The sequence below is a fragment of the Nicotiana sylvestris genome, chromosome 4, assembly GCF_000393655.2.
Source record: "Nicotiana sylvestris chromosome 4, ASM39365v2, whole genome shotgun sequence".
In the NCBI taxonomy this organism is placed as follows: Eukaryota; Viridiplantae; Streptophyta; class Magnoliopsida; order Solanales; family Solanaceae; genus Nicotiana; species Nicotiana sylvestris.
The window spans coordinates 85312918-85329539 of NC_091060.1; the positions used below are offsets into that span (position 1 = coordinate 85312918).

General features: G+C 35.9%; 1 protein-coding gene and 1 pseudogene across 3 annotated transcripts; both read left to right on the top strand.

Annotated features, from left to right (window-relative positions):
- The first annotated feature begins 335 nt into the window (after positions 1 to 335).
- Positions 336 to 14623, top strand: LOC104219987 (sterol 3-beta-glucosyltransferase UGT80B1). Of its 3 annotated transcripts, none has more exons than XM_070172060.1 (15): positions 336 to 441; positions 814 to 1498; positions 3442 to 3566; positions 4543 to 4785; positions 6116 to 6227; positions 7453 to 7623; positions 9101 to 9164; positions 10054 to 10111; positions 10204 to 10381; positions 11544 to 11674; positions 12098 to 12200; positions 12729 to 12805; positions 13605 to 13652; positions 13814 to 13963; positions 14095 to 14623. In XM_070172060.1, the coding sequence occupies exons 2-15, from the start codon at positions 1156 to 1158 to the stop codon at positions 14293 to 14295; spliced, it is 2004 nt and encodes a 667-aa protein (XP_070028161.1). In that variant the 5' UTR covers positions 336 to 441; positions 814 to 1155; the 3' UTR covers positions 14296 to 14623. The 3 variants fall into 3 exon arrangements, with proteins under 3 accessions (XP_070028161.1, XP_070028160.1, XP_070028162.1); XM_070172059.1 differs by lacking the exon at positions 336 to 441 and adding an exon at positions 448 to 725; XM_070172061.1 differs by lacking the exon at positions 336 to 441 and adding an exon at positions 448 to 714.
- LOC138890888 (U2 spliceosomal RNA) lies at positions 9439 to 9542 on the top strand (annotated as a pseudogene).
- Positions 14624 to 16622: the final 1999 nt, after the last annotated feature.

The following is a 16622-nucleotide window of genomic DNA, read 5'->3' on the forward strand; positions in this document are numbered from 1 at the left end:
CAAGATTCTGACATGTGCCAGCTAGTTACAGAACAACAATATAAATGTGAATAAATTCCATTAAATCTTTGCCAAACATGCGTGTTATAGTTGATTACTGCTAATTCTTTTTCCTTTTCCCACTTTATTCCTGTTTACAGTACAACTAAAAATCTTTCATTGAATATAAAACGTTATAAAAAATAAGACTTTTTCATCAGCTAACAAATATTTATTTATTTTACTATTTTCCCGATAGTATTTCCTTTATACATTACAATTAAGTCTTTGATCTAATGAAAAACAATAAAAATCAAGATTTTTTAATTCGCTTTAAAAAATATCCTCCATAACCAAACAAAAGAGTGAAGTTTCTTTTTATACTATAAACCACACGCCAATCCTTTTTTCCCTTCCCTCCAAAAGGTTTTCTTTCCTAGGAGTTCTCACACATAATTAGTGGTGATTTTCATCTCCTTTCTTTAGTTAAATTCCAAGTTCGACGTAGTCTTTTTCAATCACATAAGAGGAAAAAAAGTTCCTTTGTTGGTTATTTAATGTTTGACACCTGTATGGTAGTTGAGGATTCCTCTTCTTGAATTGTCAAAAGAATTTCCCAGATTCTAATCTTTTCAGCTAAAAAAAATCTTTTGTCTTGTGGGATTTCCCCCCTTCTTTTTATAACTTAATTATGGTTTGTAGTCTTTCTCTTGTTTTCTACAGATAATAACTTGGGCAAGTATTCTGTGAGTTTCCTCTAGTTATTATTTTTACAGCAAACGTTCTAGGCGTGATGTTGACTGTTTGGTTGTGTTTTTTTTTTTTTTTTTGCAGAATACACATTAGCTTTTCAATTTTCAGGCTTAACCTTGGTGAATTCTTCAGTTTGTAGCATCAAGTTTTGATTTTTCCTTGTGGGGTTGCTGAATTTTGGTGTATGAAAGTGTAGTCATTCTGGGTTACTGAAATTTTGCTGTTTCTAGGCAGATTTTGATGCACAGGATTGGTTATTTTATAGTGTGGTTGCTGTAATTTTGCTGGTTATCAGCAAATTTTGATCTTTGTTACTGAATTTAGAGTTATTCTTGTTTTGGACTAAAATTGTTGGCGCAGTTTGCAATTTTGGAACCCTAGGTGAGTAAGTCTGGTGAATTTCAGTGGAGTTCATCAGATGAAATGGATAGTAATGGGAATGGCTCTACTAAAACCTATAAAAACTTAGAGGATGGGGTTGAAAGTACTGGTCAGAGTTTGGACTGGACCAGTGATGTTGGTTCGTTGGATAAAAAGTCGCTTGATAAACAGTTGAGCATAAGTAGTTTGGAAGTGCCTAGTAATGCTGATGAACGGTCTGATGCTGTTTTCTCCGATGAATTAGATGGCCGGAGGACAAGTACTTCACCACTTGTGGGCATTAGGTCTTCGGATGAGCATTCTGACGAGTGTTTGACTCCAGAAGTGAAATATCAGAGAACTCATCCGCTACAGCCTTCTAGTGCCCCACCTCGACTTCGGGGAGGTTAGTGCTTTGCAGCTTTCTAACCTTTTATTTGTTTATATACCCTAATGCTTGAGAAAACCTGCAATCAAAATTCTTCTTGCTTGTGCATTTAGCTTAGTGTTCTATTGGACTAATAAGCTTAGAATAGGAGTCCCAGTCCTTGGCAAATGTCATTGGCAAGGATGTAAATGAAAAAGGAGAAGGGTAGTCTTGCGTGTAAGTACAACAATGAATTGAGGCGAACCCTCAGATGACCTATCCAAGATTAGATGGAATGACGATAGAAGTTCTGCTTCCTCTCTATATTGCGGATAAACCCTGCAACACTGACTTGGCCAGCTCTATGATCAAAATTACCGTCTTATAGCCTGTTTCGCCAAGCTGCAAAAATCATTTGAGAAGTGCTTTTTTTCAAAAGTGCTTTTCTCAAAAGTACTTTTGGCGAGAATGCAGTGTGTGTTTGGCTAATTAGTTTGAAAAGCACTTCTGAGCAGCAATTAGTGTTTGGCCAAGCTTTAAAAAACTGCTTCTAAGTGTATTTTTCTCAAAAGTGCTTCTCAAAAAAGTGCTTTTGGAGAGAAGCTACTTTTTTCTGCTTCTCCAAAACTGCTTCTGCTTCTCCTCAAAAGCACTTTTTTCCTTCCAAAAGCTTGGCCAAACACCTCAATTTGAGGCCAAAAGTGCTTTTGGCCAAAAAAAGCACTTTTGGCCAAAAATAAGCTTGGCCAAACAGGCTATTAATATTCCCCAGTACAGAGCTTATGCTTCACTGCGAGTTAAGGTTCTCCAGAGAAAAAGTTTTCTGTCAAATTTTCTGCAAATGTTTCTATGTTTAATCTTATCTTTATTCTTCATTAGTTTTCCTCCAAACTTTCAGAATGTTTTTAATAGAACTGTGCCTCGTTTTGCAACTCTCTTCCTAAAAGGAGGGTTCGTTGACCTTCATCTCAAGGTCAAATTATGCCCTTTGTCATTGTTATCTGTCTCATGAAATCCTTGAGTTATACATCTCTGTACAGCTATCTGTTGAAAATCTAGCTTCCTTATTATCTGCCTTCTGCTTGTTGATTGTGTTGAAGTTACTTTAAGGGTCATATATTCCATGAAGAGGCTGAACTCTAGAGTTTCATAACCTAAATTACATTCATCGGCATCGTTGGTCCAAATGTCTTTGGACCAGGAATTCTGCCCAGTGCTCTATATTGACAAGTTTTACCCCTACCATAAAAGATATTAGTGAACTCCCAAAAATTAACACGGAAATAGAACTTCCTATCGAAAGGAAATGAGCAGTATGCAAAGAAAATAAATGCGTCAAAGAAATTTATAACAAATTTGACAAACGAAAGATGTCGAACTAAGCTACTAAAAGATGGAACCATGATTAAAACCAATGTTTGGACAAGCAATTGTAAACAAGAAAAATATCTAACATCCAAAAGCCTCCAGAGTACTAGCTCTACCTTCTCCTTCTCCATACAAGAGGGTAAATCAGGCTGCTTTTTAACTAGTTCACAGTTTCTTTTGTGCTTCCCTAAAGGCCAAGGTACACTGTAGATTTTCTAGTATTTTTCTTTCCCAGTTCCCACATCATCTCCACTTTCCTCCCTCCAAACTAAAAGCTATCTCCTGTAGCACATTTGGGGTATTCTGCCAGTATGCTGTAGCGCTGACAATGTTTTCATGTCTAGAGTGGCGAAATGCTCTTGAAATGAAACTTCAGAACCTCTGAGTATTATTTGGTAATTAGCAATATTGATTGGGTCATCTATAAGGCTATAAGCAGTTGTAACAAACCTAGTGAACTAGCTGCAAATGATTTTTTGTTTTTTTCTTTTCCTTACTGGATTTAAGTCATTTATATCTCTGTTGATGGGGATAAAGCTGACAGTTATGGTTTACTGGTTTAGATGTTTTCCCTTCTCATACACCAGACATTTGCATTTTTGTTCTACTTGTAGGTTTGGAGTATTGCATTACTGCACCTGTGACTACTCGCAGAAATCTTTTCCTTGAAGGCCAGGATATGGCATTTTCAAGATCTATGACTGAGAGGAGATTGGATAGACTTTCTGAACGTGAGAAGGTAAGTTTTGCAAAGTTAGAATGTCTCCAGCTTTGCAGCGCCTATGCTCTGGTAACCAATTGTGTAGTGATTTCCCTGTGAGATTCTTTAATAATCTGAAACTATATCTGGGTTAATGTATTAGCAAGGGTACAACATGTAAGAGTTGATAGCATTTCTTGTCTTGATTATGATATGCATGTCAATGTTTTAGAAGTTGTTGCGACTTGTTAGAGTTTAATTTTTTGTCCTTTACGCTGATGTTAGCTTGATTTTCTTATAGGATTGTAACTTGAAGCGTGAAAAGCTTCTTTAGTGTTAGAGAGCGATAAGGAGTAGAGAAAGTTGATCCTTACCAAAAAGGAGTAGAAAAGGCTCATATTGGAAGTGAAAAAGGAGTAATTGACACTGCTTGTTATCTAAGTAAATAGTGTTTAGCTAAACCAGTAAAACTTAAAAGAATCCTAGAAAGTTGAGAATTATGGTCTCAAATGATGCTTAGACAATATGAAGCTTTCAATTGTATTGACCAAGTTCTTATTTAGACTTACTGATACAACTTTGCTTCGACCATTTAGATTTTGAGCTAGTTTCTTCCTTTTTAACTGATGGAGTCGATATGTATGTTGCCGGGCCCTGGTGAGTTAAATTGCAATTTAACAAGTGGCTGAAAGAAAAACTACCATCTTTAATAAAGACAAATTTTTGTGCTCACAATCACACACATTCGTCCTGATTTCACTTCCGTATATGAAAAATTAGCAACCAATTGAAGGGCTAAGAATTCTTACTATCTGTCTGTCTGATGGAGGCACAGGACTGCCCCTCTGTGGCCTCAAAAGGAGGCACCACGAGAAACCTACATAATTATGTGGTCCTTTTTTACTTGATGCATTTGGAAAATGATATGCTTTCCCATTTTCTTGCCATTCCATTGCTGAATCTTGTTATTCATTTACATTTTTCTCATATTTGCTTCTGTTCTTAATGCCAACAGCAAAAGCTCATTGTGGAGCTGGTAAGGATACAAAGAGATGGAACAGTGGAGGTTGACCTTACTAAGAGTACACCTGTAGCTTCTGAATTGTTGGAACTACAATCCTTTGAAGGAATCATTCCTACTGTAGACAGGATTATCACGGATTTTAATAAGTCAGTTCCGAAGTTGAAAATTGCGGTGCTTGTTGTTGGAACCAGGGGAGATGTTCAACCATTTTTGGCCATGGCCAAGAGACTTCAGGCATGTTGGGAGTGCTAGTTCACCATGTTTATAACTGTAGCTCTCATATATGTGTGATGTCTTTTGCTTCTTGACCAACTATACTTGCGTTTATGATTATATCACTGCATTCTATGGTTTTCAGCATTCTTTCCAGAAATACCCAAGTGATCCTGCAGTGCCCTAATATTCGCTTTTCTTGAGTGACAGTTTGTTGGGGTGGTCTCTTAGATGGACTGTACTATTTTTCTAGACTTAGTTTCTCCACTTTTCCGTTCTCTTTAGTCTCAGAATGTTAAAATTGATTAAGGTGGAGGGCTGTAAGTAACAGGATGGGCTTACCTTGGACGTGGGCAATAACCAATTGACATTTCATTCCATTGTATATATGGAAATAGTTTTTAGAATTTAGAGTTAAACTTGGACCTAAATGGATGAAGCAAATACTAAAAACACAGGTCACTTTGGCCTTGAAATTAATATGTGCTAGGAAAATTCTCTGCTTGCATGTTCAGTCTTTTTCAATGGCATGAGAGTTGATAACTTTTCCTAATTGACTAGTAAGACATTCTAAATATGCTCTTTCCAGTAGCCTAATGGTCAATGAAGTGGGAGAGGAATCATGAGGTCTCAGGTTTAAATTCCAGCGCGAAGGCAAAATCCACTAGGTAATTTTTTCCCATCTGCCTAAACTCTTTGTGGGCTAACAGAGGCGGAGTCAAGATTTGAAACTTATGAGTTCGAGATTACTAGGCTCTAAATTAATAATCTGTACATATTCAATGAATCTTAAGACAAATACATGGTTTGGACCATAGCTGCTGGGTTCGGCCTAACTTGTAGGTTCTACTCTCTCTCCTCCCCTGTGGGCAGAGTTACCCAGCATCGGCACTTGGTAGGTAGCAGATACCCCGATAGAATAGTTGAGGTGCGTGCAAGCTGGCCCAAACATCACTATCATATTATATATATATGGATAGATAGATATATAGATGTATGCTCCTTCAAGTATTGATACCTTCAGATTTAATTTTTTTTCCGTGTAAGGTTGGATTAGCTTTATTTCTTTGTGTTGGCCTCTTTTGGGGCACGATGATTTCCTTGTTTACTATTTAATGTTCTCGTCACTTTTGTGGTTAAATTTTGAATTTCTAATGAAATAATTGAAATATTTCAAGTATAAATTTTGCATTTCCATATTTCTGGTAGTTTTATGTACGTTTCTTTCACTCTCATTGGTGTAGAATTTTGTTGAATTTGCACTTTAATATCATCGTATTTTGGTAGGGAAATTGTTCGTTCGTTGAGTTAATTATTTGTTCAGTTTCTGATTAGTTCTATGTATTGCCAGGCGTTTGGTCATCGTGTCAGGCTGGCAACTCATTCTAACTTCCGCGATTTTGTAAAATCAGCAGGCGTAGAATTCTACCCATTGGGTGGTGATCCTCGGATATTGGCAGGATGTAAGAGGTCTTTGGCATGCTTCTTTGTTTTTATCTTTCTTGTTTTTGCCTATTTTATGTGTACTTTGCTATGGGTATGTATTAGGCATGGGTGTGCAAGTATCTGGTTTCGGTAAGCGTAGTTTTCTGCAAATTTTTGGTGTGTTTCAAAGAATCCGCATAAAGTTCTCACACCTGTTTCACACACATCTTACTCAAGTACGTTAAGTTAAACGAAGGACTCAATGTAGCATAGGTTTGGGCCACCTATGCCGGTGGTAATATTTCATGACAACTAGGATGGGTAAATTGATTCTTCAGAGCTTTCTCCGTGCTAGGGATATTAAGAGCGCTTCTTGTCCTTGCTATCCAATTAAGAAGATGGACTTTGGGAATAATTTGACCTCCAAAGCTAACTTATGAGGTTAGGATTGACCAAGATTGTGTAAGGAGAGACTACATCCTATACTTCCAACTAATGTAGGACACTTTAACCCACTCCGTCCCCCTCGCATCCTGGCACGCCGGGCACTAGACGAAGCATGGATAACATAATTAACATAGCGCCTATATTAGGTAGCACAACAATAATGACGGGTCTAGCTCCGATACCAAGTTAAGAAGATGGACCTTAGCTGAATCTCAAAAGTTATTGGCTCATGAGGTGAGGGTTTTCCAAGACTATAAAGAGGCTATAGCCACACTTCCAACTAATGTGGAACACTTTAACATATCATATGATCAATCGTGGTTATATCAAGCTTCTTTTTTTTTCTGTTAACCACCCCCTCCCCCTCCGGTACACTTTCCTTTTTAGTCTGTCCCAAAAAGAATATTACCTTTTTGTATCTAGAAATAATTTAACTCAAAATTTCCATTCTACCCTTAATGAGACTATTTATAGCCACACAAATGTCTAATGTTATGTTTTAGACTACAAATTTCTAAAGTCTTCCTTTCTTTCTTAAACCCCGTGCCTATTAAAATGGTGCCACATAAATTAGGATGGAGGGAGTATTTATTTAATGCGCAGCTGGGAAATTTCGCTTAAAATTTTGGGAACTTTTCAACATAAGTAACAGTCAAAGTTTGTATTGGAATCTAATATGAAGTAAGTGCGCTCCTTCACATACTTGTACAAGTAGAAGAGAACTTTGGAACTTTGTGACATGGTAATATAGAGTTCCTGTTTGCTGTTAAAATCAATTAATGTGGACTAAGTTTTCTATTTTCTGTTGAATTGCAGATATGGCCAGGAACAAAGGTCTCATTCCTTCTGCGCCAGGAGAGATATCTGTACAACGAAAACAGATAAAAGCTATAATTGAATCTCTTCTTCCGGCTTGCACTGAGCCAGATACCGAAACTGGTGAACCTTTCAGGGCACAAGCAATTATCGCAAATCCTCCGGCATATGGTGAGTTTGGAAAGACTCTCTGCACTAACCACTCAGTTCGCCTATCTGATATCTGGAAATCTAATTCACATGTGGTCCGTGATTTATCACATGGAATTGTAGTATCATTGGACATTCTTTGAAAAATATATTTCTCTGAGGGTCTTTTTTTTTTTTTTTTTTTTTTGGGGTGGGGGGTGGGGGATCATTTTTCATTCAGACATTTGATTCGAAAATCTGCCATCATAGGCAACATATGTTTGACCAAATTAGAGCAATGTATCAATCAGTAACTGCGGTACATTTCTCCCAACAGAATAATTTAAGTGGAGGAGTGAATGCAACCTGACTGTAAGGATAGGAGCTACTATGTCGAGGGATGAAGTCTCTTAGTTATGTTATGGAACTTATATTAGACGAGGTTAACATGAAGTCGACAAACATGAAACTAAACAAACATATTAGTGTATATGAAAGACAGGATGAGCATTGTAACCTCCGGACACAAGGAATCTCAAAGATAACTTTGAATCATACTCAGGTTAGAATTGTTGAAGTATCTTTGACCGAAGAACTCTGTTTATTTACCACTAGTTTAATCTCATTTGACACTTCTAATGTGGTGAACTAAAAGCTATCTGGATTTGACCCTGTGAGGAGCTCATTCTGAACAATACTCCACTACCCTAGGGTGAGTCTGACAGTTCAGATATTACATATTTAATTGCACTGCCTTAACATTGCTCCTCCCCTTCTCTCCAGTCAGAGGAGTGTACGCTCTTGTCTGTAGATTGACTTCTTGTCATCTCTAGATATTGACTTATGTCAAAGAAGTTGTGTTATTTGCCTATAAAGAAAAGTCCAACTGGTGCTTGTGCTTTCTGTATCAAATTCATTAGCGTTGTTAAACTGCTTCTAACAAATAGAGTCCTTCCAAACTAAGAAAGTTGGTAATCTCCTTTGAGTGATCCCAAAAGATGGTTATGCCATGCAACGTTAATCTGGGAAAAGTCATCAGCTGAACCTCAGGAAGTGTGAGTATTGATGATTTCATATACATTTGCTCAACTTTGGTAAGTTGCATATTGGTTTGGGAGGAGGTTATTCTTATGTTATTTTTATTATTTAATAATTACAGCACAAGGAGTTCACAAAGGCCATTCTTTTGGAAATCATAAAAAGTGAAGAGCTTAGGAGGAAGAAGACTTAATCTTGAGCTTATGCTCTATAAATAAATGTCAAATAAACTATAAACTGCTTGATTGGTTTTCCTCAATGGTCCACAAAATAATATTCATTTTGGTGCTTTCCTGGACTTTATAAACTCCCTCTGTCATAGTTAGTTCTAGTCCTTCATCACTGTACAGATTTCAGCAACCTCTTGGTGCTATTTTTGTTAGTAAATTTTACTTATCAAAATAAATTCAACAAAATGGTATTTAGGTCCAAGTCAACTTATAACCATTGTTTTGCTTTTCTGGAACACCCTTTATGACAGGACATGCACACGTCGCTGAAGCTCTTGGGGTACCCCTCCACATCTTCTTCACAATGCCCTGGACGTAAGTTCTAATTTAGGTTTTCTTCATTATATCGGATATTTCGTTTGACAATTTGACAAGTGGATGTAACTGCACTTACTGTAGTGGTCTACGTGCAACCTTGTAAAGTCCATTCCTCTTATAAATCATTGATGAAACAAAGTACCGCTATTTGATTTCTATGTATTTTAACTTCCTCTTTGAGAAAACCCCAATTCATTGTAGGTAGATATTCTGCACTATGTGACTGTTCTCTGGATTTGATGTTGAATAGACCATTCTAAGGTAGTGTTTGATACCTTTCTTGGCCTTTTGGCTAAGATCAGGTGTAGTATGTGTTCATATCAGCTGAATCTCTGATATGTGTTCCATTGACCCACATGATATCAGCCATTCTAAGGTGGCGTTTGGTTCAAATAATTGGAAAACAGGCTCGACAAAATTATTTCAAGTTACTCAAACAGACTCCACCAAAGAAAAGTACGAGTTTTTGCAAAAACTCATACTTTCCTTTGGTGGAGTTTCTGTGGGAACACTGTTCTTGCAAAAACTCAAAACTTTTCTTTGGTGGAGTTTCTGTGGGAACACTGTTCTTGCAAAAACTCAAACTTTTCTTTAGTGGAGCTGTGATGAAACACAGTTTTTGCAAAAACTGTTTTTCAATTTTTTGAACCAAACACCACTTAGAAGTTTGTGAGAGTAAAAAGATTAGGTGCAAGTTCCCAATGTTGTTCTGAAATGGGAGGCTTTATAGACCAGTTGGAAGAGCTGTTTTGCACATAGAATGTAATGTGAATCCGTTGCTGAGTTCAATGTCATTCTTCATCAAATTCTCCCATTTGTTCGTTTGTATTAAGCTTGACCTTAATATTTTTGATATGATACCTCTTAACACTCTGTTAATAGACAGTCCAACTTATGAATTTCCTCACCCGTTGGCTCGTGTACCTCAAGCTGCTGGGTATTGGGTATGTTATCAATTTCATCTTCTGAAAAATGTTCTGCCATTAATGCTTCTGAGTCCTGTCAAAATCCTATATTTTTTTTCTTTCCGGTTCAGCTATCTTACATAGTTGTGGATTTGCTAATCTGGTGGGGCATAAGAAGTTACATCAATGAGTTCAGGAAAAAGAAGCTGAATCTTCCTCCTATAGCCTACTTCAGTACGTATCATGGATCAATTTCTCACTTCCCAACTGGCTACATCTGGAGTCCCCATGTTGTGCCAAAACCTAAAGGTACATATCATCTCCTCGTTTGTGTCTGGATGCTGGTTTTCTTTGTATTGTTCTTTTTCACTTTTCTTTTATTTGCTTGGCACCCTCTGATCATTTCTGCTATTTTACTTCCTGGATTTTTGTATCCGCTTGTGTGCATTCATTCTCTGTTGCAAATGCCTGATAATTTTGTTTGTTGATTGGTGCATGAATTCGATAGCGATCATGTGGTAGGTGTCCTAACCAGATAGCTGATAGTCAAGAGTACCGCAGAGCAAGTGATTTACCAAGTAGCTGTTTAATAAAGTTAAATATGACGCCTGGAGCTGTGTATTCTATTCTACAGAATAATTCAAGTCATTGTATTTTAATTATTGAAAGTATCAGGTTACACTGTCTCAAGGTTTTCATTGTGATTTTATTCTCTTTCATGGATAGATCGGAAACTAGAAGCGACTTGACAGATAGGAAATTAAATGAAACGCAGTGACTTATATATGTCTGTGTTTTTGTTATTTATATATTATGAATTAAAATTAATTTTACTTAATAATAGAGTTTTGTTTTAAAGTATTTATTTGTGTGTACCTGTATATATTATTAATTATCGTTTATTTTTTGAATATTTCATCAGGTAGGCTGCTAATGATTTTAATAGATTCTTTAGGAATTGTTAAATGACATTTAGTGTTTGATGAGATCCAGCAATATCAAGTGTATATCACTTAAAAATTTTGAAGCATTGATGTGGCACTTAATTATTGAGTAATCTTCTCATCCCGTTGTTAAACATGGTTAATATCTAATCACTTCATACGTTCAAGTTTAAGTGCTGAATCGGGTTAGTAAACAGCCTCTATATTTCAAGTACATTTCCTTCAACATTGTCTCCTAGAGGACCAGTTGATATAGCACTTTAAACCGTTTTCAGATGTCATCAATCTGAGTCCAGATCAATATGGATGGTCCTCAGTTTCTTGTGGAATATAGGGGCTCTCCAATTTAGAAAAAAAGTACTTTTATGCTAGTCTATCTTCTTGCGTGCGTCCTGGATTCATGAAAAGCTCTCTTCTGCCTTTTCATGTTCTACTTCAGCCATTGGTCTTAGCAGTAATGTCTGCTCATATTGTCAATCTACTTGACTTGTCATAAAATGTATTGATGAAATTTCATTAATTTGCAGATTGGGGCCCTTTGGTTGATGTAGTTGGCTATTGCTTCCTAAACCTTGGGAGTAATTACCAACCTCCAGAAGAGTTTATCAAGTGGATCCAAAACGGGTCTAAACCCGTATATATTGGGTTTGGGAGCATGGTAAGTTTTTCTAACATAACTTCAAAAATTCCTCTGTCGAATTATCAGACAATCCTTTAATCCCACTCTTGCGACATATTCCCCAGTCGTTTTCCTTGTATAATATAGAAATAACTTATTCTAGGTTTCTAGGTGGAATACTTAGTTTTCCACTGGCAGTTGCGTGAGAGTATTAGTTTAATTGATCCAATTTATACGTGATAAACTTACATCAATAGTGGATGTGCACCAGCTTCTGTCTATCTGACTGTATTTTTGTCTAATCAACTTTAATTGTTAAAGTATGTAGAATGTGTAAGATATTTGGTATTCGTGTCAATTAAAAGTTATGCAATCTGGTAATATGACTAACGCTTTAGTCTCATACTTCATTTTTGTTTCTGCTATGTCCTACTTTCTGATTCCTTTTTTTTCTGTTTGAAGCCTCTTGAGGATTCCCCAAAAACTACAGATATAATTTTGGAGGCACTGAAGAATACCAGGCAGAGGGGAATCATTGACCGAGGTTGGGGAGATCTCGGTACTTGTAAGTTCTCTCTTTCTTGCATTTTTTGTTCATTTTATTGCGTTCTGCACGTTTCTGACTAACCTTGAAATTGATCATATCTAGGTTGAAGATAAAGCTAAATCTTCAAAGAAAAAAGATGTGAGGGGATGGTCTGTTAAATAAAATTCTCCATATCTAAGCCATTTAACTGGCATAACAAATCTCCCTTAGCTTTCCCGTTCTCCCCAACCCCTAATGCACAACCCAAAAACATATTCCAAGGCCAATTACTTACACAACAAAGAGAGATAAAGTTCAGGGCCTAGGATGGTGGTATGGATTTGGGCTGGGGTTACGATAACATAAAACATTAAGCGGATAGACCAGGAGTATGTGTATTTTCATATTATATTACTGAATGGATGTCACTTACTGAGGTGAACTGTTGTATTAAATATAAAAATGTCCGTTGTTCCATTCATTTGTAATGGATTGCATGTGGAAATGTTCTAACATTGAGAAACATCGTCTCTTCTTATTTTTCTTTTGTTTGATCTGATGTTACAGTTCAAGCGATTCCTGAAAATGTTTTCCTTCTCGCGGAGTGCCCTCATGATTGGCTTTTTTCTCAATGTTCAGCTGTGGTGAGTACTTTGCTTGACAATATATGAGCTACCTATGGAGATGGGATAAAACTTATGATAAACTGATGTTCAACCCTTGGTTATAAGGGATTCTACGCACACTTTTTTTTTTTTTTTTGATGAAATAATTGGCTTCATTGATGTCATCAAGAAGATGCTAAATATTATAAGAAGCAGAAGCATAGAAGCTTCAAAAAAAAAAAAAAAGATCACCTGTTAGCTTACTACATATATGCTAACTTAGATACAAAGAGATAACAAAGTTCACAAATGTTTCGGGGGAATCTACAGGGGAAATATTTGCCCAGCTAAATAAAAACAAAAGGCATTTAGCTTTTAGGGTGTGGTTAGGAGTTGAAAGTCCATCAAAGCATCTTCTATTTCTTTCATTCCATATGCTCCAACAAATACAAGCAGGTATCATTTTCCAGAAATGCCTCCTTCATGTTGTGAGGCATAACCCAGCTAATACCAAAAACAGAGCAAAACATGCTCCAAATATCTGCTGCAACTCTACAATGTAGGAATAGGTGGTTGTTGGTTTCTGCATTAACAAGGTTCTCCTGAGTCAAACATGCCTCATAAAGTGCAGTCCAGCTGAAGCAGATGACCTTGGGTGGTAGTCTGGTTCTCCATATTAATTTCCATGGCCAAAGATCAGTAATTCCATTTCTAGTCTGATTCTACACACACTTGTATAACTGACATTTTTATCTCCAGTCTTTTCGATGTCTGGATTGTGATGATAAAAGTGACAAATACAATTTCTGATGTGCTCGTGGTAAATACCTGCTTGCAGGTTCATCACGGCGGTGCTGGAACCACAGCAACAGGACTACGTGCTGGGGTGATAATCTTTCTCAATCTCATATCAGTAGTAGCATTATAAATGGTTGACCTAAATATCGGCATAGATGTCCATCAGATTTGCTCGATATTTTGCTCTGCTAAGTTATATTTGAAAGCCCAGATAGTCTTATGCCATGTTTGCAATTTTTAAATACACAGTGTCCAACAACTATAGTACCATTCTTTGGTGATCAATTCTTTTGGGGCGAAAGAATTTATCAGAAGGGACTGGGACCTGCTCCTATTCCTATATCACAGCTTAGTGTGGAAGGACTCTCTGATGCTATAACTTTTATGCTCCAGCCTGATGTAAGAACCTTTGCATTTCCATATCTAATTGCGTACTCCAAAACTACTACTTTCTGCAACTGATCACTGCAGAGCAAAGTGCATGCCGATGCATACTTTCATCTGCTCACTGATAAAAATTGCATATACAGGTGAAATCCCGAGCAATGGAACTAGCTGTATTATTAGAGAACGAAGATGGCGTTGCAGGTGCAGTTGATGCTTTCCACCGGCATTTGCCTCCAGAAATGCCATTGCCAACCCCACCTTCTGAGCAAAGCGATGGTCCAAATCCGTTACAGTGGCTTTTCACGAGGATAGGAAGAATCTGTTGCCTGCCTTGTGGTTCTTAATTGAGAGACTGCACCATAGAGTAGTATAGTTTAAGCTATTTCATTTTATTTATTAATTTGTTGTATGGTTTCAGCATATCATTCATTTTATTTAGGGGTCTTATCTAGGTCTGAAAAGAAATAAAGCAAATTACGTGGTAGAGCTTTATATGTTTATATATAGGTTTTTCATTGTGATTCCTGTCAATAACACCATGCCTGGGGAATGTACTCTTTCTCCTTTTCCCCCTTTTTGGGGGTATAGGTAGAAAAATCGTTGGTTGGTGATTGGTATGTGTATATACTATAACTTAAGTTTATTTTAATGGTTTATTTCCAGTGTTGATCATTAATGTGGTAATTTATTAGGTGGAATGTCGATAAGAAGCCAAGAAATAATAATCAACGTGGAGTGTAAGTCAATACTGTGAAAGAGAAGTAAGACAGTCCTTTTCTTGACTTGGCTGGTCTGCGTTATCCTTTATCTTTAACCTATACCCATATTTTTAAAATTATTTAACTTATACCCTAATTTTTACAACTTCAGCGCCTCCTTCTTCCTGCTACTTGTGCGCTCCTTTCTTCCTCCTTTCTTTTCTACTCTTTATACTCTTCATTGTTTGTAATTTGTAGTATATTTTATTGGTGATTTGCTCATAGTGACTGCCATTTTTGTTGAAACAGCGTTTTAGAACTTTTCTTCATCTATTTATAATTCATTGTCTGTATTTATTATATTTGCAATGAATTCAGATTGATCCAGGAATGAAATATCAAATAGCAAGCTGATTGCGGCTTTATTGATGCAATTTTTACACTAAGCTTTGAAAGTTGAACTATTATGCTGAAGCTTTGAAACTTCAGCTAGTACGACTGTAGGACAAAAATTTCAGCTTATTTAGTGCTGAAATTTTTACAAATGAACTAAATAACTTTAACATCTTTTGCTGAAGTTTTTGAAGCTTTACGACAAAACTAATGAATTCAGGACAAAACTTCAACTTATTTGGTGCTGAAGTTTTTACAAATGAACTAAATAACTTCAGCATCTTCTGCTGAAGTTTTTGAAAAAGTTTTACGACAAAACTATTGAATCCAGGGCAAAACTTCAGCTAAAACATGCTGAAGTTAGCAAATAGAGAACAAAACTTCAGCTAGTAGAATGCTTAAGTTCAGCAATTATAAACGTCAGACCCGTCTACTAAAATGCTTAAGTTTGCGTGATTGCCTTTGTTACTTTAGGCCAGTATGCCTGAAGTTTACGCAAAAAGTGGGTACGTTTATAATTTTTTTGCAAAGCGGGTATAAGTTAAAATGTGACCCAAAAAGCAAGTATAGATGCAAATCCTCCCTTTTAGTGTGTGTTGAAAATTTTATTATAATTAAGTTAGAATAAATTATACAGTTTGGTATATTTATCTTCATATATAATTATTTAGTCAATATGAAATTAAGCGTTATTAAAATGAGATAATTACATGTCTCAATTTTCAAAGGGGCAAAAAATTAATGGTAATTACATGATGACATTTTGAATTCTTATTTTTTCTAAAGTATATTAATAAATAAATAAAAAATCCTTTTCTCCTCGCATTTAACTCTAAAAAAGTTCTTTCTTGCTCCTAAATTCTCAATTCCATTGGCATTCGTCTTCTTGCTATTGGACTGTATTAGGGGTGTACATAGATCGGGTTGGTTCAGATTTTATAATTACCAAACCAAATCAATTGTGTCGGGTTATTAAATTTAAAGACCAAACCAAAACAATAAAACTCAGATTTTTCACTCTCGGTTTTTCTCGGGTTTTTTCATGTTTTCAGGTTATTCGGGGTTTTTTCCGGTAAAATCTTCGTAGAACAAAACATATAAATTATGCTCAAAATATTTCTTTAGTCCTAGTAAGATACAACTATATAAAGTATTTTCTAAGAAAATAATACAAAATATGAGATATGTCATGGCATTATCCTAAAATATTCAACAATAAAGACAATAAAATTATGTAATATAAATATTGCTAGTTAAAAAGGCATAATAAAAATAAACATGATCTAAAAGTACTAAATCATGCTAAAATAAGTAGTCTAACAAGGGAGTATTAATTACATGACTAAACGCTAAAGAAAAAATAAAAATAGATTATGTATTTTTATCTAAATTATTGCAAAACAAAAAATAGTTATTCATTACATTCTCATTCGTAGTATTGAATTGAATGTCTTTTGTTAGCATTAGTATTGATTTAATTTTGGTTTGAGCTTTTGTTAGCACTATTTTATTTACTAATGTTAATGGCTATAAAACTTATTGGAACATTCAAAAGTTCTAAGTCCAACCTTGAAATAATA

Excerpts from the sequence above, each read along its gene's own strand:
- LOC104219987 (XM_070172060.1), top strand. The coding sequence starts at position 1,156 with ATGGATAGTAATGGGAATGGCTCTACTAAAACCTATAAAAACTTAGAG. Across the intron at positions 10,112-10,203 it reads CTCAAGCTGCTGGGTATTGG|CTATCTTACATAGTTGTGGA; the intron begins GTATGTTATCAA and ends TTTCCGGTTCAG. Across the intron at positions 13,653-13,813 it reads CAACAGGACTACGTGCTGGG|TGTCCAACAACTATAGTACC; the intron begins GTGATAATCTTT and ends TTAAATACACAG.